Genomic DNA, 27,971 nt, shown 5'->3' on the forward strand with positions numbered 1-27,971 from the left:
GTATTTTTTATCCGGGTGGCTTTAATTGTGTTCCGTCGTTTTTCGACGTCCCCAAAAATGCATCTTTCAAAGTCCAACTGTCCAACACAAGGTATCAATCTTGGTCCAACAGCTGATATCCGAAAAATTCGAAACGTCAAAATCCTGTGTTGATTTTTTGTCCGCTGGCACTGAGTTCAATCAAAATTTGTGCAGAATCCTGAATAATTCGTTCATTTATTATAAAAATACCAAACAATGTCGAAAGTAGTGCGTCGAGACATTTCCCCCATGCTTCAAGAGCTTCGAAACTTCCTTCTGGGTGTAAGATATTCACGTAGAATGCTTCCATTGGAGTGCCCTGCACTAAGAGATTATATAATTTCAGAGGAAACACAATAATGCTCTCCGCTGGGAGGATGGCATTGCCGCCAGGACGCAACCGCCGCCGAATTTGCCCGAAGGACCACACCACAAGTAAATTATGGTTTGAAAGGTTTTCGTTCGGATAATTGAACTTGTTTTTCGTTCCAGATTATCTGCCAACCATTATGTTTTGCGTGATGCTCGCCGCGAAGTGACCCATCCGATTAATTTGTCTTCCCGAGTTTTGCTCGGTGAAAAGGGGTGAGTATCATGGGGCCCAGATAGCTGTAGCGGTAAACGCGCAGCTATTCAGCAAGACCAAGCTGAGGGTCGTGGGTTCGAATCCCACCGGTCGAGGGTCTTTTCGGGTTGGAAATTTTCTCGACTTCCCAGGGCATAGAGTATCTTCGTACCTGCCACACGATATACGCATGCAAAAATGGTCATTGGCATAGTAAGCTCTCAGTTAATAACTGTGGAAGTGCTCATAAGAACACTAAGCTGAGAAGCAGGCTCTGTCCCAGTGGGGACGTAACGCCAGAAAGAAGAAGAAGATCTAGGGTCGATGTATCAATAACCGCATAGCTAAGAAGAAATATTCGTATGAATTCGAGAAATAATGCTAGCGTCATTATTTTTACATCATCTGAAAGCTTTTTATCTTGATTTTGTGGGAAAAATATGAAAACTACGAAAACTCATGTTTGTATTTATTATCGCTTGTGCCACTATAGGAATACATGTGCCTATAGTAGCACTATTTCTAATTTCTGTTCCTATAGTATCACTAGCAGCACGGCGTTGGCAAAATACTAATCAAAACGTATTTTTACAAAGCTTTTATATTTTTCCTTCAAAGTGTGGATCAAAAGCTATTTTTGGATGTAAAAAAAAGTTCTTAATTCATTAAACATCATCGCTTTACAAATTTTCAAAACCAGTTTTTTTTTGCTCAACTTTGAAGGAATGTTCAAGAAAATCTATCACTGTATTGTGCTTGCTATCTGTATTGACCATTGCACGAATTTTTAGATTCTAATGAAATTGTTCACGTGCTAGATACAATTTGCACACTCACCAACATCAGCAGGCGTATGCCTCGAAAGCTATAGTGGTTATCACGCCCAATGGTATGGGTGCCCTAGTGTAGATGTAGTTGTGAACCTTAGAGGAAAACAATATGCACTCTGTCTCGAAAAACACCCAGAATCCGGGTGTAAATTTTTCAAATTGGGTAATATTTCCATATTCATTTTGATGAGTCTGGAAAGCGTGTGCAAGTTTCTTTGAGGAAAACAAAAACAAACTGTGTATGACGAGTGTATGCTAGTCTACGTGTGTTCAAATGTCACTAAGCTCTATTGATGACGTTTCAAAATAATTCCAAGCAGTCAAATAGATTGCATGAAAACTTCTTCATAGTTATGTTTATTTGAAAGTAACCAGCATTGGTATGAATAAAAGCACAGAACGGAAGGGTAACTTCGAGCAAATGAACCTAATGAAATGTGATGACATTCGTGTTCGAAAATTCAAATAATTTTATTTTGGTTTTCACCTATTTCATTTCAATCGTGTGATAAAACGTCAAATCATCTGGTATAAATGTTGCGCCATTATAGTCACAGTCGATTCCGTGAATTACGGTTTATTACATCAGACTATATTTACATTTAAGCGTTACTAAGGCTGATCGCAATGTTCAAAACCCCCACAATGGCTGAAGCAGTCCAAGTTGGTTCAAATTAACTAATAACATTGTTATTAGATAACGTTTTTCTAATGGATCCAAAAATTTGTTTAAATATTTTGAATTAAAATGCTCGTTATAATATGGTAAATAGGACGATCTGTTTAATTATCCAACGGCTAATAACACCACGGAACGGAAGTGTATCTTTGAAGTCAAAAAGTGATGAAAATTAACAGTCGTTAGTCACGACACCTAGCGGTAGAAGGCACACATTTTACACAGTAAATTGATATGGAATTATACAACATATTAGTCAACCTAGTATAAACAAGAATGTATCGAATGTATCAATCGAAAGGTGCAAAGATTTATTTGAAGAAGTCGTTGCGTTGCAATTTTACAAATTGTGTATTGCTTTAAAAATCTCTACTTGCTACACGTTACACGGACTACAAAAACAAAACTTAATTTGACTTCTTTTTAGTTAAATCGTGGATAACTTAGATTTGAATAAACTGGCATATAGCTCTCAGTAGGGAGTTTTTGCTTGGCAATGACCAAGGACAGGTAGGTAGTTTTTGCTTGGCAAGGACCAATGCACGAGCTCACTATTTGACGTTTGAGTGGTGCTGTGCTGTGGCTATGATAACAGGTGAAGTTAATAAACTCGTGCATTGGTCCATATCGAAAATGGCCAACACAGTATTTTCTACCCAACGTTAGCGTTTGAAGTCTCCGTAGTGATAAACTTTAAAAACCAAAATGTGTCTTATTTGACGGACTTTCATCGCTGAGTCGACGTGTCTCCGTTTTTTGAGAACATTGAGGTTGTGAGAGAGGCAAATCAGCCCAACTGGGGGTAAAAACTAAACGCGTTTTACTCAAATTTAAATTTCAAGAACTTATTTTTGGGGTTTCATTATTTCCGTGATTATGATTATGTAAGAGGTCCAGATAAGAGGAGGAAAAGTGTGAGATAACTTACGTGCGTCATAATTAATTTCAGATTTTCACACAAAACATCTTACCATTAGAGAAGATGGTGGTTCAAAAATAATCAATAAAAGTGGGTTCAATGGACCTACTTAAAAGGAAATTCTGTTGAATTGAGTCAGCATTTTACTTCGGATATACTAGTGTGCCCAAATATTCAATGAGTAATGACGTCACGGGGCAACATATATTATTTCTGAATACCGCACTATTTCGTCTCCTTGATGTTACTAGATAACTCGAAATTTGAATTTTTTGACTTCAATATGTCAAAACATTATTCTCAATTAGATCTGCCAAATATCCACAAACAAAAAAAAGAATTGTGCTTTGATTTATGTTTTCAGCATTAAGCAAATAATCACAAACGGAATAGTATGTGCATAAACAAGTATCACAATATTTCATTAATTAAACATGACGTCACCAGCTCCTACTTGATAAAGGATCGAACGGTACAAAACCATATATCGTGCGGATGCTTGTCCAAGGGGCAGGTGACCGACAAGGCCTCTTCGCTTGTTGGCAATACGTACAAATCCGTGGTACAAGCGAGCCAAGCGATATATATATTAAAATAAATCTCATATGTGAACGCAAATCTCATTCCGGAATAAGACGCTGCTTGAAGACAATAATGACGTCACCATCTCGTTCATAACAAGCTAACCTATTATTTCGTTTCATCCGTGGTTATTGTTGGATCAGATTCGGTTCGATTCCGTAGTGGTTTCTGCACTCGTGTAAATACACGTTACATGTCACGAATACTACTCAACAGTTGTAATGGAAAACATAAACAAAGATCAGCTGTCCCCGGCAAATTCAAAAGGGGATATTTTCCACTATCAACTCTGCGTTTGTGTTCGTGACACTACCCGGAGAGAGCTCAATTGTTGACGTTGTTGAGCTGGTATAAGTATACCAAAAACAGGGAACAGTTCGATTCCAATAATCCGTACCAGTGAAATTAAAATGAAAATTTGGGCTTCGGAGCCGAGGTTGAAGATCGTGTAAATATATTGTTCTTTGCATCTTTGGGGCTATAAAAGTATATTTACCAAGCTATGTTTCAACAGAAATACCCAAAGTTTCAAAAACTTTGGTTTCAAATGACGAAAAAGTAGATGCTATGATTGCAAATTCACATGCTCCATCTAGTCTATCATAACGATAAACAAAAATGTTTGGATCTCTTTTGAGTTTGTAACCAGGTTTCAAATAGTTTTCAGTAATAACTGCTCTATGCGTGTTATTAGCCGTTGGATAATTAAACAGATCGTCCTATTTACCATATTATAACGAGCATTTTAATTCAAAATATTTAAACAAATTTTTGGATCCATTAGAAAAACGTTATCTAATAACAATGTTATTAGTTAATTTGAACCAACTTGGACTGCTTCAGCCATTGTGGGGGTTTTGCACATTGCGATCAGCCTTAGTAACGCTTAAATGTAAATATAGTCTGATGTAATAAACCGTAATTCACGGAATCGACTGTGACTATAATGGCGCAACATTTATACCAGATGATTTGACGTTTTATCACACGATTGAAATGAAATAGGTGAAAACCAAAATAAAATTATTTGAATTTTCGAACACGAATGTCATCACATTTCATTAGGTTCATTTGCTCGAAGTTACCCTTCCGTTCTGTGACGGCAGTCAATATCCAGCAGGTGTAATGGGGATGGGCAGATTTTTTTTTTCTTTGTGAAGATAGTGTCTGATGGATCCACAATGATAACATCATCTAAATCGTCTTCGAAATCAGTGCCGTTTCCGCATATACAAGATATAATCGATTAGCAATTCAGCATTCCTCCTAGCGGAAGAACTTTTAGTAACTTGATCCTCGTCGCTGTCCAACGTCTCACTCAAGTATTCCACGTTGAGGATCGAACTCAGCTCGTTATCTAGAGCTATACCGGGTATAAATTCTGCACTAGTCATTGCATCTTTCTTTCGGTGGCATTTATGGCTTTGTTCTGATTGCATTCCTGGACCGAGTAAATTTAGTTCATCGGTTAATAAGTAATACTAATCCTTCCCCCAAACCAAAACAAAGACGAAAAAATTAATATCAAAGCATGCTGCCAAACTCGAAAGTAAGTGGATGTGTGTGGTGTGCAAATGTTCACTGTGCAAAAATTTTTTGCACAGTAGTCTAATAAGATGCAAAATGCTCAATATTGCGATGATAGATTTTCATGTACTTACTTACCTTACCAGTCAGGTTAAGGCCTGGGTGGCCTCTGCTGTACGGAGACGTCTCCATTCGACTCGGTCCATGGCTGCCCGTCGCCAGCCACGCATTCTGCGAAGGGTCCGCAGATCGTCCTCAACTTGATCGACCCATCTTGCTCGCTGCGCACCACGTCGTCTTGTGCCGGTCGGATTGTTTTCGAGAACCATTTTCACCGGGTTGGTATCCGATATTCTGGTGACATGCCCGGCCCACCGCAGCCTCCCTATTTTTGCGAGGTGGACAATGGTTGGTTCTCCCAGCAGCTGGTGCAATTCATGGTTCATCCGCCTTCTCCACGTTCCGTCTTCCATCTGCACTCCGCCGTAGATGGTCCGCAACACCTTCCGTTCGAAAACACCAAGGGCGCGTTGATCCTCTGCACGTAGAGTCCATGTTTCGTGGTACTTACTGGAGTACCGGTCTAATCAGCGTCTTGTAGATGGTCAACTTCGTGCGATGGCGAACTTTGCTCGATCGGAGCGTTCTACGGATTCCAAAGTAGGCACGATTTCCAGCAACGATGCGTCTCTGGATTTCTCTGCTGGCGTCGTTGTCGGCGGTCACCAGTGAGCCCAAGTACACAGTGCTGGAATAGTTCGCATCACGAAGCAGCTCACGAGTGTATACCAACGCATAATAAACATCACAGACTCGGGAACTGGCTAGGTGTGAGTAAGTCCGCATCCGTCTGCTCGGGAGAGCATGTCAAAAGCAGTAGCAACAAGCTCGGGAGCGTTTACTCGCGAGTAACCGAACAGGGTGTGATTTATTATGGTTTTGACAGACAAATTAAATGTATAACCATCATATCGACAGTAAACTACTAGTTTGTAGTCAAATGCGCTTGAAAACCATAAATCTCTGAGGGGAAGAAGCTTTTTTCCCAAAAGCACAATATGACTCTGAACAGCTCCGAACCAGTTCACGAATCACTTTTCGCTTCAGTTACTCGGGAGCCGACAGATGCGAGTAAACCAACGCTCTGACGCTCGGGAACGTTTGGTTTTGTTTTTGTTCCAGTTCAGAAGAAGTGTTCGCCACTTTCCATCACTGCAAGTACACGAATTCTTCGACAACCTCGTTTTCATCACCGTCAATATGAACTCGAGGTGGGGGGCGTGCCGTGTCTTCTCTTGAGCCCCTCGCTATCATGTACTTCGTCTTTGACACATTGATGTTCAGTCCGATTCGCCTAGCTTCAGCCCTTAGTCGGATGTACGTCTCCGCCATCGTCTCAAAGTTGCGTGCAACAATATCAATGTCGTCGGCGAAACCAAGTAACTGAACGGACTTTCTGAAAATCGTGCCACTCGTGTCTATCCCCGCTCTTCTTATCACACCCTCTAAAGCAATGTTGAACAGTAAACACGAAAGGCCATCACCTTGCCGTAACCCTCTGCGAGATTCGAAGGGACTCGAGAGTGTCCCTGATACTCGGACTACGCACATCACACGCTCCATCGTCGCCTTGATCAATCTTATCAATTTGTCCGGGAAACCGTATTCGTGCATAATCTGCCATAGCTGTTCTCGATCGATTGTGTCATAGGCCGATTTAAAATCGATGATTAAATGATGTGTGGGTACATTGTATTCGCGACATTTCTGCAACACCTGGCGGATGGCGAATATCTGGTCCGTTGTTGCTCGTTCGCCCATAAATCCTGCCTGATATTGTCCAACGAATTCTCTAGCAATTGGTGATAGACGGCGGCACAGAATTTGGGAGAGTACCTTGTAGGCGGCGCTCAAAATTGTGATCGCACGATAATTGGCGCAATCCAACTTGTCGCCCTTTTCGTAGATGGGACACACGACACCTTCCATCCACTCCTCCGGCAATACTTCCTCCTCCCAAATCTTGGAAATAACCCAGTGCAGCGCTCTTGCCAGTGCATCACCACCGTATTTTAGCAACTCGCTCGGAAGTTGGTCCACTCCAGCGGCTTTGTTGTTTTTCAAACGTCTAATCTCCGTTTCTACCTCTTGGAGATCTGGAGGCGGAAGTCTTTCGTCGTCCGCGCGTGCTCCCAAAATTATTTCCGTGCCACCTCCGCTACTGGCCACGTCACCATTAAGGTGCTCGTCGTAGTGCTGCCGCCACCTTTCGACCACCTCACGTTCGTTCGTGAGAAGATTTCCGTCACAGTCTCTGCACATGTCGGCTTGTGGCACAAAGCCTTTGCGCGAACGGTTAAGCTTCTCGTAGAACTTCCGTGTGTCTTTAGCGCGGAACAGCTCTTCCATCGCTTCGCGATCTCGTTCTTCTTGATGGCGCTTTTTTCTTCGAAAGATCGAGTTTTGTCTGTTCCGCGCCTGTTTATACCGTGCCTCGTTCGCTCTCGTGCGGTGTTGCAGCATTCTCGCCCATGCTGCATTCTTCTCATTCTTCAACTGCTCGCATTCGCCGTCGTACCAGTCGTTTCTCTGATTCGGGGCCGCTGGACCTAGTGCTGCTGTTGCGGTACTACCTATGGCGGATCTTATGTGCCTCCAGCCATCTTCAAGAGTGGCGGCGCCAAGCTGCTCTTCCGTTGGTAGGGCCACTTCCAACTGCTGAGCGTATTCTTGGGCTACTTCTGAGTCCCGTAGCCGCTCGATGTTAAGCCGCGGCGTTTTGCTTCGACGCGAGTTGTTCACCGTCGAAAGTTTTGAGCGCATACATACAGCAACTAGATAGTGATCCGAATCTATATTCGCACTGCGGTATGTGCGAACATTGGTAATGTCAGAGAAGAATTTTCCGTCGATTAGAATGTGGTCGATTTGGTTCTCGGTTAGGTTATCGGGTGATCTCCAGGTAGTCTTATGGATATCTTTGCGGGGGAAGAAGGTGCTTCGGACTACCATACCACGAGAGGCTGCAAAGTTGACGCATCGTTGGCCGTTGTCGTTAGATACGGCATGCAGACTGTTCCGCCCGATCACCGGTCTGTACATCTCCTCTCGTCCTACCTGTGCGTTCATGTCGCCAACAACAAGTTTCACGTCACGCGGAGAGCATCCGTCATAAATCTGCTCCTGCTGCACGTAAAACGTCTCCTTCATGTGGGCAGTGTACGTTGATGATGCTGTAGTTGAAGAAACAGCCTTTTATCCTCATCTTGCACATCCTTGCGTTGATCGGCTGCCACCCGATAACGCGTTGTCGCATCTTGCCCAACACTATGAAGCCAAAAGATTTTCATGTGGATTCCCTTAAATTTGAGCTTAGCTTAGCTTAGCTTAGACTGACTACACTTATCAATGGTTGCTATTCCGTGATTGACCGAAGTCAGTGAAAATGCACAAAGAATCAACTAGAAGTTCGGCTGGGATTGGCCATAATCTTCTTCAGTGTGCATAATTCAGTGCCTCTATTTATACAGGGTCAATAACGGCGCCGGCCACGTCCTTGCAGTCAGGTGGGATTGGGGGAAGGATTGTTAGTGTGTAACCTTTGCTTTTTGGAGACCGTGTTTGCCTCTGCATCTCCACAAAGGTTACTGGGAGGGATGTTTATTAATGGGATTCACTTTGATAATTCGAACCCACGACCCTCAGCATGGTCATGCTGAATAGCTGCGCGTTTACCGCTACGGCTATCTGGGTCCCAAAAATCTCCTTAATAAAGATTAAAAAAATAATGGAACGACATCAAAACAACAGCATGGAATTTAATTATAATAAAAAATAAATAAATCAATAACAGCTCTCTTGAAATGTGACTAACAGTTTCACAAGGATTTTGAAGTAATCTTTATGCACATTAAAATCGTAGGGGGACGCCATTTGGCATAAAGCCGTTTGGCATAAAATAATTTAGCATAACGGTCGTTTGGCATAATAGTCATTTGGCATAATCATTGAAAACTAAGTTGCTATGTTTTTGGCGTTACCACTGCTAACATTCTCATATGTGATTTTCAATTCAATTTCAATTATTTTTATTTTTACCTTAGCAATTACAAATTGTGTTTAGAGGTTAACAATCGAGATATGGAATTCCTTACAACAATGACATAGAACAAATGAGCAAATTTTGTGTTAATGAACGACAAGCAACTATTTGGACCGGGAAGGAAAAGAACAAAAAAAAACCTTCGAATTTACTTAGGAAAAAGACAGAAAAGAAAAGCTTAAATCTAATATCACATCAATCTATGCGGCCAGCTCTTGTAAAAGAGGATTTACAGATGACGAACAGCTGTTCATGAATTTGGGCATTAATCTCCGAAACCAATCATCGATCCGCTCAACGCCAGCAAGTCGGTGTACGTCGTCAGTCGGATGGAAAGGGCTTAAATCCAGCGTCATCTTGAGCAAACGGTTTTGCTTAACTTGGACTTTGTTCCGGTGGGATTGTGCACAGTCATTCCAAGCAGGAAAGCCATACGCAACCGTTGGCCTGAGAACAGTTTTGTATAGCAGGATCTTGGTACCAGGGTCCAAACGGGAGCGTCTTTTAACAAGAGGATACAGCATTTTAACGAGCTTATCGCATTTCTGGAGGCAGTTGGTCACGTGACAACCAAACTTTAGCTTCTGATCCAGGGTTATACCAAGATAGCCAACATTTGGTGACCATGGAATGTCCACGCCGTTACAAGACACGTTACTTTGGGGTAGGTGCCGAGGGCTACGACGCCTAGTAAAGAATATGGCTTGCGATTTCGTTGGGTTGACTTTTACCTTCCATTTTCTTTGGTACTCTTGAATGGAGTTCTGAGCATGCTGTAGCGTTTCGATTATCGTTCCTGCATCGCGATGTGAGGCAAGGAAACCAGTGTCATCAGCGAAAAAGTAGTACTGGACTCCGTTGACTTTTACTATGTCGGCGGAAAAAATGTTGTATAGTGTTGGGCTCAGAACAGAACCTTGAGGAACACCGTATGGTACGGACATTCGATCGGACGTACAACAGTTTACAGCCACTTGGAAGGAACGATCCTTCAGGAAGCTTCGCATTATTTTCAGAATCGACATGAAAATTGCCCACCAACATTTTATGCAAGATCGCTTCATGCCATACTGAATCGTAGGCTTTCTCTACATCAAGGAGGATTAAGCCTGATGATTTTCCTTGCTGGAAGTTCCGTCTTACTTCCTTCACCAGCCGTACGATTTGGTGGCTAGTAGAATGCCCTTTTTGAAACCCAAATTGTTCATGAGGAATCAAACGAACTGTCTCCAGATGTTTCTCGATACGCGTCAAAATGATGCGTTCGAAAAGTTTGCTTAATGTTGGCAGCAGGCTGATCGGTCTGTAGTTAGAGGGGATGGAATGGTCCTTATTCGCTTTCGGAATGGCGACAACTATAGCGTGTTTCCAGTCATCGGGAAAGTAGCATAGTTTCAGGCAAGCGGAGAAAATTTTAGCGAGAACCACATACCCTTTTCGAGGAAGTCGTTTTAGAAGCATGTTTTTGATTCCATCGTGACCAGGCGCTTTTTTGGGTTTCAAATTACGAATAATTGTGGCAATTTCCTTGGGGCGAACTAACCAGGAGTTGTCGGCAACAGGCGGAGAAAGGTCGATCTGTTCAACGGAACGCTCAACAGCTTCAACCGTGTCCCTGTCGCTAGTGGATTGATTGTTGTGAGCAAGTGCAAAACTTTCAGCGAGCAGTTTGGCTTTCTCCTTATAGGACAAGCGAATAACGTGTCTCCACTGCGCAGTGGGGGGCTGTACTTGGTCGTTTTCTTCAGCGCTTTGGTGATGCGCCAAAGTTTATTATCGCCACGCTCCATTGTAGCTAAGGTTTGAGAAAACTTGCTGAACCGTGCGTTTGCGCACTCCCCACGAATGCGATCGTTGAACGAAAGAACAATGTGTTTCAGTATAGGATCTCTGGTTCTCATCCACTGTCGCCGACGTCGATTACGAAGCTGGATGAGGAGTTTTGTTTCGTCAGGGATTTGCGCGACATCGTACGGACGAAGGGTGACTAGTGGCACAGCAACAGATTCTGCGTCGAGAAGAGCATCTTTGGAGAAATTGAGCGCAGCATTGATTCCGTTTTCATCACGGATGTTTGAAAACATTGGGTTATTCGAGCAAAGTTTTGTGTTTATCAACCGTTGGAAAGCAAGCCAATCTGCACGTGTGTAGCAGCGAACAGATTCAGTAGTTGTCACAGGATCGGACGACAGACTGATCTCGAAGGTAACGGGCAGGTGGTCAGACGACAGCTCGTTGTGTACGGTTGGTTTCGACATGTTGATCAAATTATTGGACAACACAATGTCTAACGTGGACGGGTGCCCTCGCCCTGAAGGAATAAACGTAGGAGAGTCCGGGAAGTTGATGTTAAAGCCGAAGTGTGAAGCCTCCTGAAACAAGATAGTTCCAGCTTTGTTATTCTTGGCACAGTTCCAAGAACGATGTCTGGCATTTAAGTCCCCAATGATGAAATACGGTGAGTTTTGCGTAACCAGAGAGCGAATTTCCCGTCGAAATTTGGACCACTCAGTGCTCCGACGCGTTCCAGGAAAATATGCAGCGATAATGCAAAGATCATTACCAGCTGATGAGATGGTAATGCCTGTTGCCTCGATTTTTTTGGTCGAAATATTCAGCTGCTTGAAAGCTAATCCTTTTCGAACAGCTATTAGTACACCTCCTCCTCTGCTGCCTTCATCACTTGATGGCCGATCGAGACGAACACAGGAGAAATTTGGATGAAGAAATGAAATATTTGGGCGTAACCAGAGTTCTGTTTGATCTTCCGACCTTGACGCTTGCTCCTGCGGGAGCGGGTGACGAGGGCAGGATCAAACATATCGCGCGTCGGTCGAGTGAAGTGAAAAAGTTCCGCGATCGGTTAGTTCTGTTTGATCTTCCGACCTTGACGCTTGCTCCTGCGGGAGCGGGTGACGAGGGCAGGATCAAACATGTCGCGCGTCGGTCGAGTGAAGTGAAAAAGTTCCGCGGTCGGTTAGTTCTGTTTGATCTTCGACCTTGACGATTGCTCCTTGGCAGTACGTCAAGAAAGCCCGAGCAGTCGTCAGTTGTTTTTCCTCTCGGGTCGTGCGCCTATTTTCTTTGAGTGCTTTTATATAGCCGAGCAAACGAGTTAAGCTGAATGCGGATTGTTGCTGCTCAGTCAAGGATGACGGATCAATTGGTGAGCTCGTTTCATGCTACTATTTCTAATCTATAAAATTTGTATGACTGCACATTTAATCGATACAACGGTGGGACGTGGATATGATTTTTCAGCAGGCTATGAATGGTTCGTCACTGTGAGTGTCGACATAAACTCTAATTCATGAATTATTTATGTTTAACATTTTTTTGTTTTCAAAACACCCCTTTCTTTTTATCTTTATTTTTGTAATTATAAAAAGAAACTTTGAATGATTCGACACTACAAGTGTAGACTTGCGAAAGGTTCACTTTATTCAACAAACTTTGGATGGTTCGCCACTGTAAGTGTCGGCATAAGAATAAGAGTGTTCTATGATGTTCCAGCCAATCGAGTTTTTGTTTCTTTTCAAATAAGTAAAATATGATAACACATGCTTTCGTCCTGGCAGCTGTGGGAGTGTTGCGTTTGGATATTTGTTCAACAAACTTTGAATGGTTCGTCACCTCAAGTGTCGGCATGGTTTTCCTTTACATGGAAATTTTTCATATCAAATGAAAATATTATATTTTCATAAAAGCATACTTATATTTGACAAAAAACTATTTATCATGGTCTAATCACTTATCAAAGTGAATCCTTTGACCCAACGATCCTCCCCATTAACAAACATCCTTCCCAGTAACCTTTGTGGAGATGCAGAGGCAAACACGGTCTCCAAACAGCAAAGGTTACACACTAACATTCCTTCCCTCAATCCCACCTGACTGCAAGGACGTGGCCGGCGCCGTTATTGACCCTGTATAAATAGAGGCACTGAATTATGCACATTGAAGAAGTTTATGGCCAATCCCAGCCGAACTTCTAGTTGATTCTTTGTGCATTTTCACTGACTTCGGACAATCACGGAATAGCAACCATTGATATGTGTAGTCAGTCTAAGCTAAGCTAAGCTAAGCTAAGCTAAGCTAAGCTAGCTAAGAAATGAAATATTTGGGCGTAACCAGGTTTCGGTGACGACAGCAACATCTATGCCATGACGTTGTACAAAATCGAAAAATTCTAGCGATTTGCTGTGAACGGATCTTCCGTTCCAATTAACTACGCGCAGACATGGTAGGCTAGTCATTGTAAACGTATTTGATTATTAGCTCGGATAAAGAGGTTGACGACAAACTTCTGTTTAAGTCGTCAACCAGTTCGGACGCGTTTATTAATTGCTCCAGCCCACCTGTGCGCGTTTTCATTTGTCATTAAATTTTGATTACATCAGCTTTAAGTAGCTACAGGTGCCGTGCGCGATATTGTTTATAATCGAATCATTTTTTTTTGTCACGCGTAATGAGTTGCGAAATTTGTGCTTGCGACACTTCTGTCGACTCGGTCTTGTGGTCATGCGTAGGCTGCCCGCGGAAGTTTCATGCAAACTGCATTGGTGTCACCGTGCAGAGGGGTTCACTGCGGAGAAGAGACAGAAAGGTAGTGGACTTTAACTCTTACGTACTTCCATGCTGTGAATCCTGTCAAGAGCTAATCCAGGCGAAGTTGGATTTTAACGGACTATTGGAGTAACAAAAAGTTCTCGAAAAACAGCTGAATGCCAATACGGAAGTGATGCACAGACTCTCGCTTCATCAAGAAAAACCAAATGTTGTCCACGAAGCTATTGAAGGTATGGAGATTTTGCTTACTAGCGTGAGGAATGAACTGGCAGCAATAAATAAAAACAGTAGCTTGACTGGGAGTGTCGTTGCCATCAAGAATCATATTACCGGCCTTCTTGATACCGCAATAACGGCAACTACTGAAAATATGTACTCCACGCTAAAAACGGTGACATCCGATATATCTACTGACCTGCGCAACATAAACGACGAAATTAGTCAATTAAATCAATTATCAATTGACACAGCGGCAAGTTGCGCGATGAATTCAAATCCAATGCTGGGGCTGGACATCCTCGATGAATTGAAGTCTTTGTCCGCAAATATATTGACAAATAAAAATACGTCGGCTCCACCATCAATAGAATATCCAAGTTTGGAAGCCGAATTGAATAACAAAATTGCTGAAGTGTCAGGATGGCGCCTACTTGGAAACAGAAAAGTTTGGAAAGCCGATTGGACGCAATATGACATGCGCAAAAGCTTTCACAAAAGGCAGCAAAATATGGCCGATAAAGCGAAAAAGCGTAGAAAGCGGAGAATCAGGAACGCTAACAAAAATTGTAATAAGAACAACATTAACAACAACGACGTGAACATTAATCACCATTGCCATAATAATGTCCGATCCAAAATTCATCACAAAGTAAGCAAACAACAGAATAAGAATCACGGAAATTTCGCCTTCAACAATAGCCAGGAAAGGAGTCATCAACTTCCTCCTGACAGAGAGCTTCTTGCAGCAGCGAAACATCATTTCTCAAGACCGCCAACAAATTATCGACCAACCATGCAGTTTAAAAGAGGAGAAATTTTAAACCCATATCCGGCGAGGGAGGCGCCCCGGCAGTCCGTTGCAGTACCACCCCCGAACTGGACGACGGAAGGATCTTCAACTGGTGGATCTAGTAAAGCATGTGGTGCATGCCGGCATTCGTGTTTTCTACGGAATTGACGGACCCCTCAGAGGCAGAAAACAATTCAATTCAACCCGGTAAAGCTAATCAGCACTTGGTAACAAATAATAATGACAATTCACCATATGGTTTAACAGACTTAAATAACGAACTACCAATAATTTCTTCTGAAACACAGCCAACTGAAATTTTAATCTATTGTCAGAACTTTAATCGCATGAAAAGTGCTTTTAAAATTAATGAAATTCATAAAAATATACTAAGTTCATCGTACTCAATTATTTTGGGAACAGAAACAAGTTGGAATGATGATGTGAAAAGTGAAGAAATTTTTGGTAGCAATTACAACGTATTTCGCAATGATCGTGACTTACTTTTGACACAAAGAAGATCGGGCGGAGGAGTCGTCGTTGCAATATCATCAAATTTCAGTTCTGAAATCATTGATTCACCTAAATTTAAAGAATTTGAGCATGTGTGGGTTAAATCAAATATTGGTAATGAAACTCATATTTTTGTATCAGTTTACTTTCCCCCAGATCAGGCTTGTAAGTCAACATACGAGAGTTTTTTCCTGATAGCAGAAGAAATCATAACTCAACTTCCTCCCGAAAACAAGGTGCATATTTATGGCGATTTCAATCAACGTAATGCAGATTTCATTCCTGATTTAGAAAACGAGAGTATTCTACTCCCTGTTGTTGGCGATAACGAAACTTTGCAATTTATTTTTGACAAAACTGCATCCTTAGGCCTTAATCAAATAAATCACGTAAAAAATAAACAAAACTGTTACCTAGATTTTTTATTGACAAATATGCATGAAGATTTCTGTGTAAGTGAGTCAATTTCACCATTATGGAAAAATGAAGCGTTTCACTCGGCTATAGAATATTCTATGTTTATGCATATTTATCATACTCCTCACGAATATGTGTATGAGAATATTTTCGATTATAGTAGAGCCAATTATACTAATATTAGATTAAAATTAGATAACGCAAATTGGCAATCTGTTTTGAGAAATCAAAATAATATTGAATGTGCAATAGAGATCTTTTACAATTTATTGTGGGAAACCATTAGGGAGGAAGTACCTGTTAAGAAGAGACGAAGGAATCACAACTCAAAAAATCAAATTTGGTTCAACAAGCAAATCATAAATTTGAAAAATCGAAAACAAAAAGCTCACAAAGTTTACAGAAGATATAAAAAAGACAAGACAATTTACACCGTCTTCAGCACATAGGCTGCGCAGACTGAACGATCACTAACATTAGGCAACGGACAACACGAAACACCCAGTAGCCCAGTGATGAATTTTTCGTTTAACGAAAAGTTTTCACCGACTGGAGCGGGAATCGAACCCACACCCCGTGGCACAATACGCCTAGACGACTGACGCCGCTAACCGCAAGGCCACGAAGCCCACCAGACGATTTAGAAAAATATTTGGTTATTTGCGACCAACTCAATTTAGCCATTTCTACAGCACTTACCGAGTACAACATAAAAACTGAAAATGAAATAAAGTCATGTCCAAAGAATTTTTTCAGTTACGTTAAAACTAAACTCAAATCGTGCAACTTTCCATCAACAATGACTTTGGATGAAAAATTAGGAAATAATTCTGAAGATATATGCAATCTTTTCGCAAAATTTTTTCAAGAAAATTATACAACATTTTCGGAAAACGATCGAGATTATTCTTACTTTTCACATTTTGCTGACATTCCGAGTGATGTTGGCGTTAATTCTATAAATGTTCAAGACATTTTGTTTGGTCTTAAAAATTTGGACGCCACTAAAGGATCAGGGCCAGATGAAATTCCACCCGGATTCATAAAAAACTTAGCAACTGAACTCACAACTCCATTATTTTGGTTATTGAATATGTCTCTTCAAACTGGCCAATTTCCAAAGGTATGGAAAAAATCATTCCTCATACCAATATATAAATCTGGTAAGAAATCGGACATTCGAAATTATCGCGGTATTGCTATTATGTCATGTATTCCAAAACTTTTCGAGTGAATTGTAAACAAAAATATGTTTGCCCAAATAAAAAATCGTATAACAAACGCTCAACACGGCTTTTTTAAAGGTCGTTCGACCACTACGAACCTTCTGGAATTTGTAAGTTACTCACTGAGTGCAATGGATAAAGGTTACTTCGTAGAAGCTCTTTACACTGACTTTAGTAAAGCATTTGATAAACTTGACATTCCAATGTTGACTTTCAAGCTTGAAAAAATGGGAATCGAAATGAGTCTCCTTAAGTGGATCAAGTCCTATTTAAACGACCGTCAGCAAATAGTAAAATTCAATGGGAAAAGATCAAATCCAATACATGTTACATCTGGAGTACCTCAAGGCTCACACTTAGGACCTCTTCTTTTTATTTTATATGTTAATGACGTTTCTTATATTCTAAACAAACTGAGGGTCCTTATATATGCTGACGACATGAAGCTATTTTTAGAAATAAAGAATGATGACGATCATAATGTTTTTAAGAATGAGATACAAATTTTCTACACGTGGTGCTGCAAAAGTTTATTGGAATTGAATATAAAGAAATGTAACCTCATAAGTTATAGCAGAAAACGAACCACACCAAATATGTCTATTGTTTTAGGAAAGGAACATGTAAATAAATGTGATAAAATAAGAGACTTAGGAGTTATCTTAGACTCAAAACTATCATTTGTAGATCACTATAATGCAATAATTCATAGAGCAGGAAATATGCTCAATTTCATAAAACGATTTGGCCAACACTTTCGTGATCCTTACACATTAAAAATACTTTATGTTGCATATGTAAGATCAATATTAGAATATTGTAGTATTGTTTGGTCACCTTACACAAAAAAACATGAAGAACGCATAGAATCGATACAAAAGCAGTTTTTATTATACGCACTACGTAATTTAGGCTGGTCAGTACTTCCTCTACCATCATATGAATCACGATGCATGCTTATCAATATGAAATCACTGAAAGTGCGTCGCACAGTGCTTCGAACGTATGGCACTTGGGGACAAAAGTCAGAACTGGATGTTTAATGCGGTTTTGCCCTACGAAGTTGAGGAGAAAGTCGTTGTACACAAAAATTCTCATTACTGGCATGAATGACACATATTACATCAGGAATGGCATAAGTGGCTTATACGTCACGTTTTACATTTGACACCATAGAACAGTGCTCGATTTTAAATAAATATTTAAAATAAAAACGCATGAAAACGTACTTGAGTCGTTTGCATATGTGGTATGAGTAAATGTAAAAGTATTAAAGCACGGATTATTCCAACGACTAAAATCAAACCCAATAAAAAAGGTTATATAAAATTTATTTTTATTAGCAATACAATTCATTCACCAGCTATTAATCATCCAAAAACATATCAATCGAATCATTATCTTCTTTTCTACAAAGATAGTTGAAATGTCGTGGGTTTCTGTTTGATGATTATTAGAAACAATTTGATACATAGGCTACGAACGCGAGCTCTTCAGGTTCATTATTGTTGATGAGATATATTCATTTAGGTTTTTCTTGAACATTCATTGAACGGTGTGAAAGGCCTTCCTATGCCAGCCTTTACAGCCGAATAGGATAGCTCTGCATCGCCAATTTTCTGTTGGCGCGGAAGCGAAACTGGCTTTGCTAATCAGTCGGAGTTTTGCTTCACAAAAATATCGTATGAACTTCTATATTTACCCCATTTTTGATGTATTTTGCAGCAATAAAATTTGCTAAACGTATTTAACTTGTTTTCAAATATCTGGGAGAAAGAATCAGTGCTATAACAACCGTACATGAAATCCACAACATGATTTTTTCGAATACGTGGATTGTCAGAATACCTTGAAACAATCTTTATTGATGATAGTGGCAGCATAACTTAAAAATCATAAAATGACATACAATCGGCAAACATATGCAGCTAGAATCACTTTCAGAATTTGAAAAATACTTAAAATTTAATTTTAAAGTGGATTTCAGAGAGGTACTTTGAGGTACTTTTTTGTATGGGCTAGAAGAAGATAGGAGTTTTAATTTTCTTCTGTATTAAAGAGCTTATTGTGCACAAGCATCTTTTTCTACAATTTTTAAAATAAATCACAGAAAATTGAACGGAATGACTCCTACTTACTTGTTTCAACACGATCCTCAACGACTTTCACTTTGAAAATGGGATTAGTATGGGAATAAAGCGAATTAAAAAGGGATTGGATTGACACAAAAACAATAAATTATATATAACGATGAAACAACTTGTCAACACCTGGTGTTTTGGTTTGTTTTGATAAGCGCACGGACTTTCTTGTATCTGTATTACACGCTCAAAATATATGTCAACACCATGGCCTACTTGATTCTTTCGAATATGAAAGTTGATTTTTTGACTTTTGGTTTCTTTTGTTAACGATATTGTTTCACAGCGCATTGATTCTGCTGATATACTTTCAAAACTGAATTTTTATACTCCAACTCGTCACTTGCGCAATCGTTACTTGTTTACAGTAGGTCATCATCGCACGAATCACGCTAAATTTAGTCCGTTGAATCAGATGATGATTATATATAATCAGCATTGTGAAATGATTGATGTTAACATGTCTCGAACAAAACTGAAAAAATACTTTTTTGATATACAAAACAATAGTAACTGAGGAATGTATTATGAATCGAGTATACTCAACAAATTTATAATGGTCTACAAAATGCTTGACGTCAAAAATAAATAAATAAATAGAACGCGAAAAAAAATAGCTAGGAATTGTTGCTCCTTAGAACAGCAGCCTTGCAAACGATGAGAAAGATCCCTCGCCAGGCAAAGAAACTCGCTGACCGAAAAAAGATTTGCGCATCGATCTGGTTGGTCAGAACCCTGTAGTACTTGCGAGTAAGAAGGTCCTCCGGCAACACTACGATTGTTCAGACGATTTTGAATGTTGGAATTGATCCTAGGGAGAGAGGTCGGTGGTGCGCGGGTGTTGGGCGCTGTAGTTTTCTTCGAAGCACGCTGACGATTTTCTTCGAGTTGTTTGATATAACTCAGCCGGCAGGGGCAGCCTCGGAAATTGGCTGTGTGATTACCACTGCAGTTAGCGCACCGAATAAGACTGCGTGAGACGGAAGCATCCTTGAGGTTGGCCTTCACCGGGAGCTTGCAGTTTGCTGTGAGATGTTTCTCCCCGCATTTAACACAGGATGGAGAGATGTTACAGAAGCGCATTCCATGGCCGAAGCGTTGACACCGATGGCACTGGACGGAATCGTCAGGTTTTCTGGTGAAAAATCTCCACTTCACCACCGTGTTGAACAGTGTCTTTACTCCTTGCAGCTCCGAGAGCTTGATAGATCCTTTCACGAAACAAAGCAGGTACAGCACACTTTCTTCAGGACCACTTTTTTTTCGAGAGAAAATTTTGAGGTCCAACGGGCGCACTTCATTGAGCAACAATTCCTCCTTCAGCTCAGCCAAATCATACAGTGCGAGACCTGAGAGTATGAATCGCACGGGCTGTTGGTGCGACGGAGTGTAGGTGAAAAATTCCGTGTTGGAGTCTTGTAGTACCTTGATGACGGCATTGAAAACATCCTCGTCCGTGGCATTAAGCTGCGTACCAGTTTTAACAGCTTTCAGTTGGTAGCCGGACTGCGGGATATTGGCAAGATTCATCAGCTCGCGAGATTGTTTGGTGCCCTTGTTTACAATAGTGATTGGAGGAGGGCGACGATTCTTCTTCGGGGCATTGAGTGGCGATTGCGATCTGTTGTTTACGTTTCCATCTGGGTCTTCAGTGGACAGCGTTTCGAAGAGGTTCTGAGTAGCAACCATAGGTTGAATTGATGGTCCGATCTCCATCGGGAAAGAATTGCGATCGTCGGCTAGAGAAGGCTGACAGTGAGTACGTTTTAGCCGCTTGGCATCGTTGCGATCACCGGAGTCGACGATTGAGGTTACCGACGGAGTTTTATCGTAATCACGGCGAATAATTATGTTGGATTGCGAACTTTGCACATTATTGCGCGGAATATTGCGACCCGAACCGTGGTTATCCACTTTAGTGGCACGAAGTTAATTATTCGGCGAAAAAAAATGAGCGAAATCAACGAAAAACAACGCATCAAATTTTGCTGCTTGTGCATCAATAGCTTTGACAGCTCGAAACTGACCATATGTGATTTTCCCTTCTTTTGGTCATAGGCTATTCTTTCTCATTACGTCGTTAAACTAGTGATTTGCATTGTAACTACTAACATTTTCATTGAAAATGTTGCCTTCTTTCCTACGTTGGCATTATAACTACTAATTTTTCACTTCTTTTGATCACCAGATCTTCTTATAAGTAGCACTATTGAAGTTTCTAATTTATTTTCTTTTATACCAAACGTCCATTATACCAAATGACCATTATTCGAAATGACCATTATGCCAAACGACTTTATGCCAAATGGCTTTATGCCAAATGACTTTATGCCAAACAGGGTAGCCCCATGCAAACAGCGTTTAGGAACATCAAAGATTCCTGCTTAAAATTATGTAAAAATCTGTCTGATATTCTTTCAACATGACACCTACTCGGAGACGCGGAACCATTCAATTTTATTTGTTTTAACGCACTTCCATAGTTGAGTACAATTTGGTTGAGACAAATATTAATTTTCTGTTAAATCAAAGAGCATTATGTTCGAGAATGCCTATAATACAGTGGAAAATTATTTTCTAACTTCGAGTTAGTAGATTCTTAATGTGAAAATTTGTATGCATAACCTGCACACACTAAAATAAAAAAAAATCAGCCACACCGTGTGTAAAGTAATTTACTTATAAGCGGTTTCTTCACTATCGCTTAGGCCTTAAACCTGGTTTAATCGTATGGGTAAACGTGGTTTACGGCTTAAGCGAAGGTGAAGAAATCGGCCCTAAATCACAAAAATTTTGTTAGTCTTGACATCGTCGTTTGTCTGTTGGTTTATGCTTAGCCAAATATTTGCACATATGACTAAGCGTGTATTGACAGCTTAATGCGAAGTAGGCCGTCATTGAAATTTGTACGCGTCGTTGATGATGGTTACTAAATCATGTCAAAATTCGAATTGAAGAAAATCAGTTGGTATTGCACTGAAGCGTCTGAAAAAGTATCAGCATATTTTCTGCATATCAGCGCATACAGTGATACTTTTCCGGATCAATGTGAACTATGAGGGCTGAGTTTTATCACTTTGAAATTACGAACTGCATTGTCAACATGGCTGCCAAAATGAATGACCGGCTACTTAGTCTTAAGGTGAAACATCTCAGAATCCAAAGATGGCCGGCACAATGGCTGACTTGTGCCCCTACTCACGATTTCAAAGGCACAAAACTGGAGAAATAGTTAGCAAACGTTTCTGATCTTCTTATTTTAAGCTTTCTGCTAGTGCACAAAGCCAAAATAAAAAGTGCACGGTTATTGGCTGCTTTCTTTGTGAGATTTGTGCCTTTGAAGTTTTAGTGCAATCTTAGAAGTTGATTCAAAACTGTTTCACCTTAAGGTCTAAGTAAAAATGGAGCAAATGTCAAATAGTGGAAAACCAAAATCTTCTTCTTTTTCCTGTCGAGTTTCAACTGGCAGAGCCTGCTCCTCAGCTTAATGTTCTTAGCTATGAGCACTTTCCACAGTTATTAAATTAGAGCTTTCTTTGCCAGTTGATTATTTTTGCATGTGTATATCGTATGGCAGATATACACATGCAAAAAATACTCTATGCCCTGGGAAGTCGAGAAAACTTGATCTTGCTGAATAGCTGGTTATCTGAGCCCCTAATTCCAAATCGCAAAATTTGTTTATAAATGCTTCCGTTTGATTGTATGTATGTATGTATGTATGTAGGTAGCCACCAATCCTTGCTTGAGTCTTGCTCTGCATGCGGCTCCACTCAACAGTAAGGTCAAATTTTATTACCAATCTGCATTCAACATATCGCTGTATGAAGGGCCAAAAGGGGGGTGGCGGACCCGTAAGTAGAAACACTTACGCGAAACCCGCGGGAAATAGAGAATCTCCTTCCAACCATATGATCCAACAGATTGAGTATTAGAATTTGCAATACTTGTTGAGCTTTCCACGGAAAGGTTTGTTTGAAGAAGGGCGCGTCAAATCTTTTACAACTGTTGGAGAGAAAAGTACTAGACGCGAACGACTAACACTTTTCCTCCTGACTCCGATTGGCACTCCACTTCATTGTCCAGTTGTAAATTCAATGATGCCCTGATGCTCCCTCCCTCCCCAAAACATGATAAATTCAATTATAGTGATATGTTATATAGTAGATAAGATTATAATATATAATAATATGATAATAAAATATGAAAATAAAATGGGAGTAACAATAAAATATGACGCAGTAAAACAGCATCTGAATGCATGCGGTATTATATCGGCCGACATATATTTTTCTGTTGAATATTTGTCCTACTGATGACATTAGGCTGGTCGATGGAAGAATGATAAAAATAACCAAATAATTTGAATAAAAATAAACAATCAGCGATTTGTTAATATTTTTTCCGGGTACATCAAAAACAAAATTCCAACTTCCATATGTTTAGGGAGGACAAACAAAATAATATTACATCCCACGCTTCGTTTCATTCGCTAAACTGTAGTAAACAGAGACAATTACATTAAAGTCATTTTTAAGTAGCATTATGTAGTGCAAGGATGCTACGGCACATTCTCCTAGATTCCGGCTGACACCCTACTACATCGTCCATCTGTGACTTCTCTGATGCCCTAATGCACCCTCTCAATACCCAGCATATAATAAATGAAATAAATATAATAAAATATATAAAATGGAATATATAGTTGTATATGATATGAATACAGATGTTTCAAAATTTCCATTCTTTAATTGTGATGAATTGAACCTCGTTAGGTAGTCTCCAAAATAAGGACGTATTACAATTTCCGGAATAGAACGACATGCTGAAATATTAATAGCAGTGATTATGTTAGTATCTCCGATGACTCCATGATGTTTCTGCAAATTATGCCAATATTGACTCCGATTGGCACTCCACTTCATTGTCCAACTGCAACTTCATTGATGCCCTGATGCTCCCTCCCTTTCCCGTATATGTTATATACAGTAACAGTGAAATGTTGTATATGATATAATATATAATATATATAATAATATAGTATTAAGATATAAAAACGATATATCTAACAAAATTCCATGATATACAGTACAACACGACCCAATGAAATATAACAAATCATAAAAAATATATTTATATATTGACACGGCCCACGTACGATCTCAATCAAGAATGGGTTTGCTCAATCTGTCTGTGTTGCACTACGAGATTCTATGTAAAGAATGTTTATAAGAGCACGATCAAATTTGAAGCCAGGTTTGTTAAGTGAAAATTACAATCCATATACTCTGTAGACAAAGCCTGTAAATGTTAAAAGTTATTTTTCCCGAAATATCTGGTTTGATTTGATATGAGGACTGTGACAAACTTAATTAAAACCAAAAAAAAATATTTAACCAATTTTTATGCACACTTCAAGCAATGATCATGAATAAGTCAAACGTGTAAAAAAAAACTCTTCAAACCTGTGCTACAACAATCAAAAAAAACTTAAACAATTTGATTTCGTCAATTTAGTAAAACCAAACTAAGGATAAAAAACTGAGCAATGTCACGTATTGTTGGCAATTTCCGTAATAGACCGTTAATCTGAAATTAATTCATTTAACATAAAGGGTCTACTGTTCCACATTTTCGGTGCATTGACACAGATTGGACTAAGCTTAATTATCAAAAAGCTGGTAAATATTCAGGAGAAAATATTTTGTTCTTTTCTTTTACGGATGTTGGAAATTGAGAGATACCATTAACGTGACATCAAAAAATCATGTGGTGAACCTTATGGAACAGGTTGGTGTATCTTTTGGTCAATCATGAAATAATAAATTAGAGTTACGTTAGCTAATGCTACAATTATTCTGCAGCATGTTCTACAATGACGTTTAAATAAAGGCAATTGCGCTGTTCGGAAAATTTACAGGGCATTTAATTTGTCAAAATTTAGTTTGCCACAGTCTTAAACAAAGTATAATAACAGACAAACAGACGTAACACTTAGAGCAAATTTATGCATTTATACATCTATGGTCAATGCTAAAATCCGTGTGTTTGGTCGATAGGCCAACATATGCTGGTAGTATGTAAATGTTAAATACAAACATAAACGATGCGAGCAATGCGCCATAATTTGAATCTGCCGTTGAAAATGTGCCCGATAGACAATAAGAGTGTGGCGTCTGTTTGTCTGTGGTAAAATTGAATATAAATTATTAAAATATATTATAACGGATAATATAATACAATACATAACACTACACTGTATAGCCTAATATAACACTGTATAACACAAAAGAATGTAATAAAATATAATCAAAGACACGCCGACGTAACATCTAGAACAATTGTCAATTCAAAACCTAGTCACGAATATACTACCGCCCAATGCTAAAACCGAAAAGTTGTTTGAGCGTCGCAGGTTTGCTTCCGAATGAGTCTGTGAATCAAAACTATTATTTCACTGTTGCATTTGCTCATGAATCCTAAATGTTTTTGCGAGGATAAATTTCAGAAAATTATTGAACAATAGAAATAAAAATAATAAAAAAAATCATTTAATTGAATTTCAAATACATAAAAAAATAAAATCTGGAAACCATGTAAAACTGAAAGTGTTACAACGCATGGTAAAATAAGCTACAAGCATACTTGCATACTAAATATAAAAAAAATAATATAAGACCATATGAATTAGAAAAAAAAAACACAAAATTAAATTTAATATACGAGTTAACAGTATATCAATTATGCACTACCTCTCAATACATGTTACATAATATGAATTGATTAATATAGTTAAACATAATAATCTAATGAATAATGAATGATAAACAAACTTGAAAAAAATTACTTCAGCAACTACATGGGCTTGAAAACAGCAGAATTTGCAATCTCAATCATCGTCGTGAAAACGTATAGACGAATGCTGAAATCATGATGTTTGGCCAAAAGAGGGACCGGTTTGCTATAGTGTGAAAACATGAATTGTGAATAAAAAATATGTGACCGCAGTGGATTACTTAATGAGCTCCTAATATATATTTGAACTGATCGTCAATAGATGGTCCATGTTTTGCTGAAATGATGTGAGATACTGAGCTACTTTATCTGAAATAAAAAAATACGTAACGTACATGTAACTAACAATTGAAATTATTATTCATAAAAAAAACATTTAAATAACGAAAGCAAAAGTGATAAAATCATCAAAAGTTTTGGTTCGTTTGTTCCAAAGTGATAAAGTTGCCAAGATGTACATAATAATACCATATATCAATGTATTGGAAACTGTGAACGTGTAGAACCATTTTTACGTAGTCTAAAAGGTTTTTTTTTTAATTATGCATAGAATTATGCAGTTATAAATACAACTGCATTGGGGTAAAAGCACTAAATTTCTACCTATAAGAAATCAAATTCCCAAGCAAGTAGGCCAGATCGTATGGATGGGTCGAAAACCAATGATGGGTCGAAAATTGGTACTCTTCCCCTATCTCAACCATGCGCAAAAATCCACGTGTCGCATACAGCATATGGGGCTCTGCACAAAACTCAATCCCTCTATTTCAAGCTTCCATGAAATAAGTAAACAACAAGACCAGTAAACGTCAAAATCCTATACAAATTCAAAACGGTGCAGCGCCCTATACCGTACCAACACTTTCTAAATACAAGATTGGCGCCCCTACTATGAACATTTACACCTTAATACTGTTACATGCTCAACAAACGTGCGCGTGTGAGTGAAACAACTTTTTCGTGTTATGTGTATTAGTAATTACGGTACGGCTGAAAGCCGGGCCGACCGCGAAACAACACTTTGAATCCGGGCACTGAATTCAGCATGCTTCGACATACACACACTGCCCCTCTACGCCTACTTGTCCCATGTTGTATGTAATGAGTGCGGGACAAATATGTGTAGAACGGTAGCACAGTACATCACAATGAAAAGACGCACAAATGGATCGCTCTCACATTCACTACGATCTGCCTGCTCATGATTACCCGTCAGTACTGCAACCCCCATCCCAAATTTCAACAACCACAATGAATCAACCTGAAACGCTACGAAGGATGGAAAAATTACTTGCGCATATGGTGTAGTTTCTATGTCCTAATACTCCACATCGGTGTAGATTGGAACAAACTCACCGGATTTTTCTGCAATCTGATCAGCAACTCCATCAGTCATCGTTCCGTTCCTCTCATATGGACAAAGAAGTACATAATTCCAATGGTGCGTCGTTCACTCTTTCACACACCCACACGTTTATCCGATTTCGGATGCCGTACGGCAGTCTGCACTTCACACAAACAACGGGTACACAAAACTGGAAGCACTTTTTTTTTTCAACTATTCAGCCACGTTTTTAAAAAAATGCACGGATTTAATTACAACGAAAGCCCAGTCAAAGTATGCTAAAGAAGACACATAGTATTCCTCCCGAAAAATCACACATATTTCTGTCAATTCTTTGATTAAAATATGAGACGAATGCCTGCACTTGCGGAACCTAAAAAGGATCGACTGCTCGCGACGGCGTTCTAAGCCGAACTGATAAATGCTTCCGTTTGATTGTACCAAAAAACATATTTAACATTAAGTGTTTTTCTCTTGTATTACAGTTCAGCCAAAAAGCTACCAACCCCTGGAAAATCTTACGCATGGGATAAACACTAACGCAAATAAGACACATAATGTGACAGAATAAATTGTTAAATTATGCGATATGAAATCAATAAAAAAAAATTAGAAACAATAAAACATTGAGAAGACCATAGTTCGAATCAAAGAAGTTACCCTTATTAATGATGTATTGTTTTTATGGATGTGGTAATATCATTGTAACCTGTAGAAGGAAAAATCAGATA

At 39.5% G+C, this 27,971-nt stretch overlaps 1 protein-coding gene across 1 annotated transcript; it reads left to right on the top strand.

Annotated features, from left to right (window-relative positions):
* Positions 1 to 94: 94 nt before the first annotated feature.
* On the top strand, positions 95 to 27,905 carry LOC5574429 (NADH dehydrogenase [ubiquinone] 1 alpha subcomplex subunit 7). Its single transcript, XM_001661396.2, has 4 exons — positions 95 to 303; positions 368 to 456; positions 514 to 606; positions 27,726 to 27,905. Exons 1-4 carry the CDS (start codon positions 238 to 240, stop codon positions 27,778 to 27,780), a joined length of 303 nt encoding a protein of 100 aa, XP_001661446.1. The 5' UTR covers positions 95 to 237; the 3' UTR covers positions 27,781 to 27,905.
* Positions 27,906 to 27,971: the final 66 nt, after the last annotated feature.

Source organism: Aedes aegypti, chromosome 3 (genome assembly GCF_002204515.2).
Source record: "Aedes aegypti strain LVP_AGWG chromosome 3, AaegL5.0 Primary Assembly, whole genome shotgun sequence".
Lineage (NCBI taxonomy): Eukaryota > Metazoa > Arthropoda > Insecta > Diptera > Culicidae > Aedes > Aedes aegypti.

Bases quoted from the DNA above. Each gene is read 5' to 3' on its own strand.
- LOC5574429 (XM_001661396.2), top strand. From the start codon at position 238: ATGTCGAAAGTAGTGCGTCGAGACATTTCCCCCATGCTTCAAGAGCTT. The intron at 304-367 runs GTAAGATATTCA...ATATAATTTCAG, and splicing joins TTCGAAACTTCCTTCTGGGT to AGGAAACACAATAATGCTCT. The intron at 607-27,725 runs GTGAGTATCATG...CTTGTATTACAG, and splicing joins GTTTTGCTCGGTGAAAAGGG to TTCAGCCAAAAAGCTACCAA.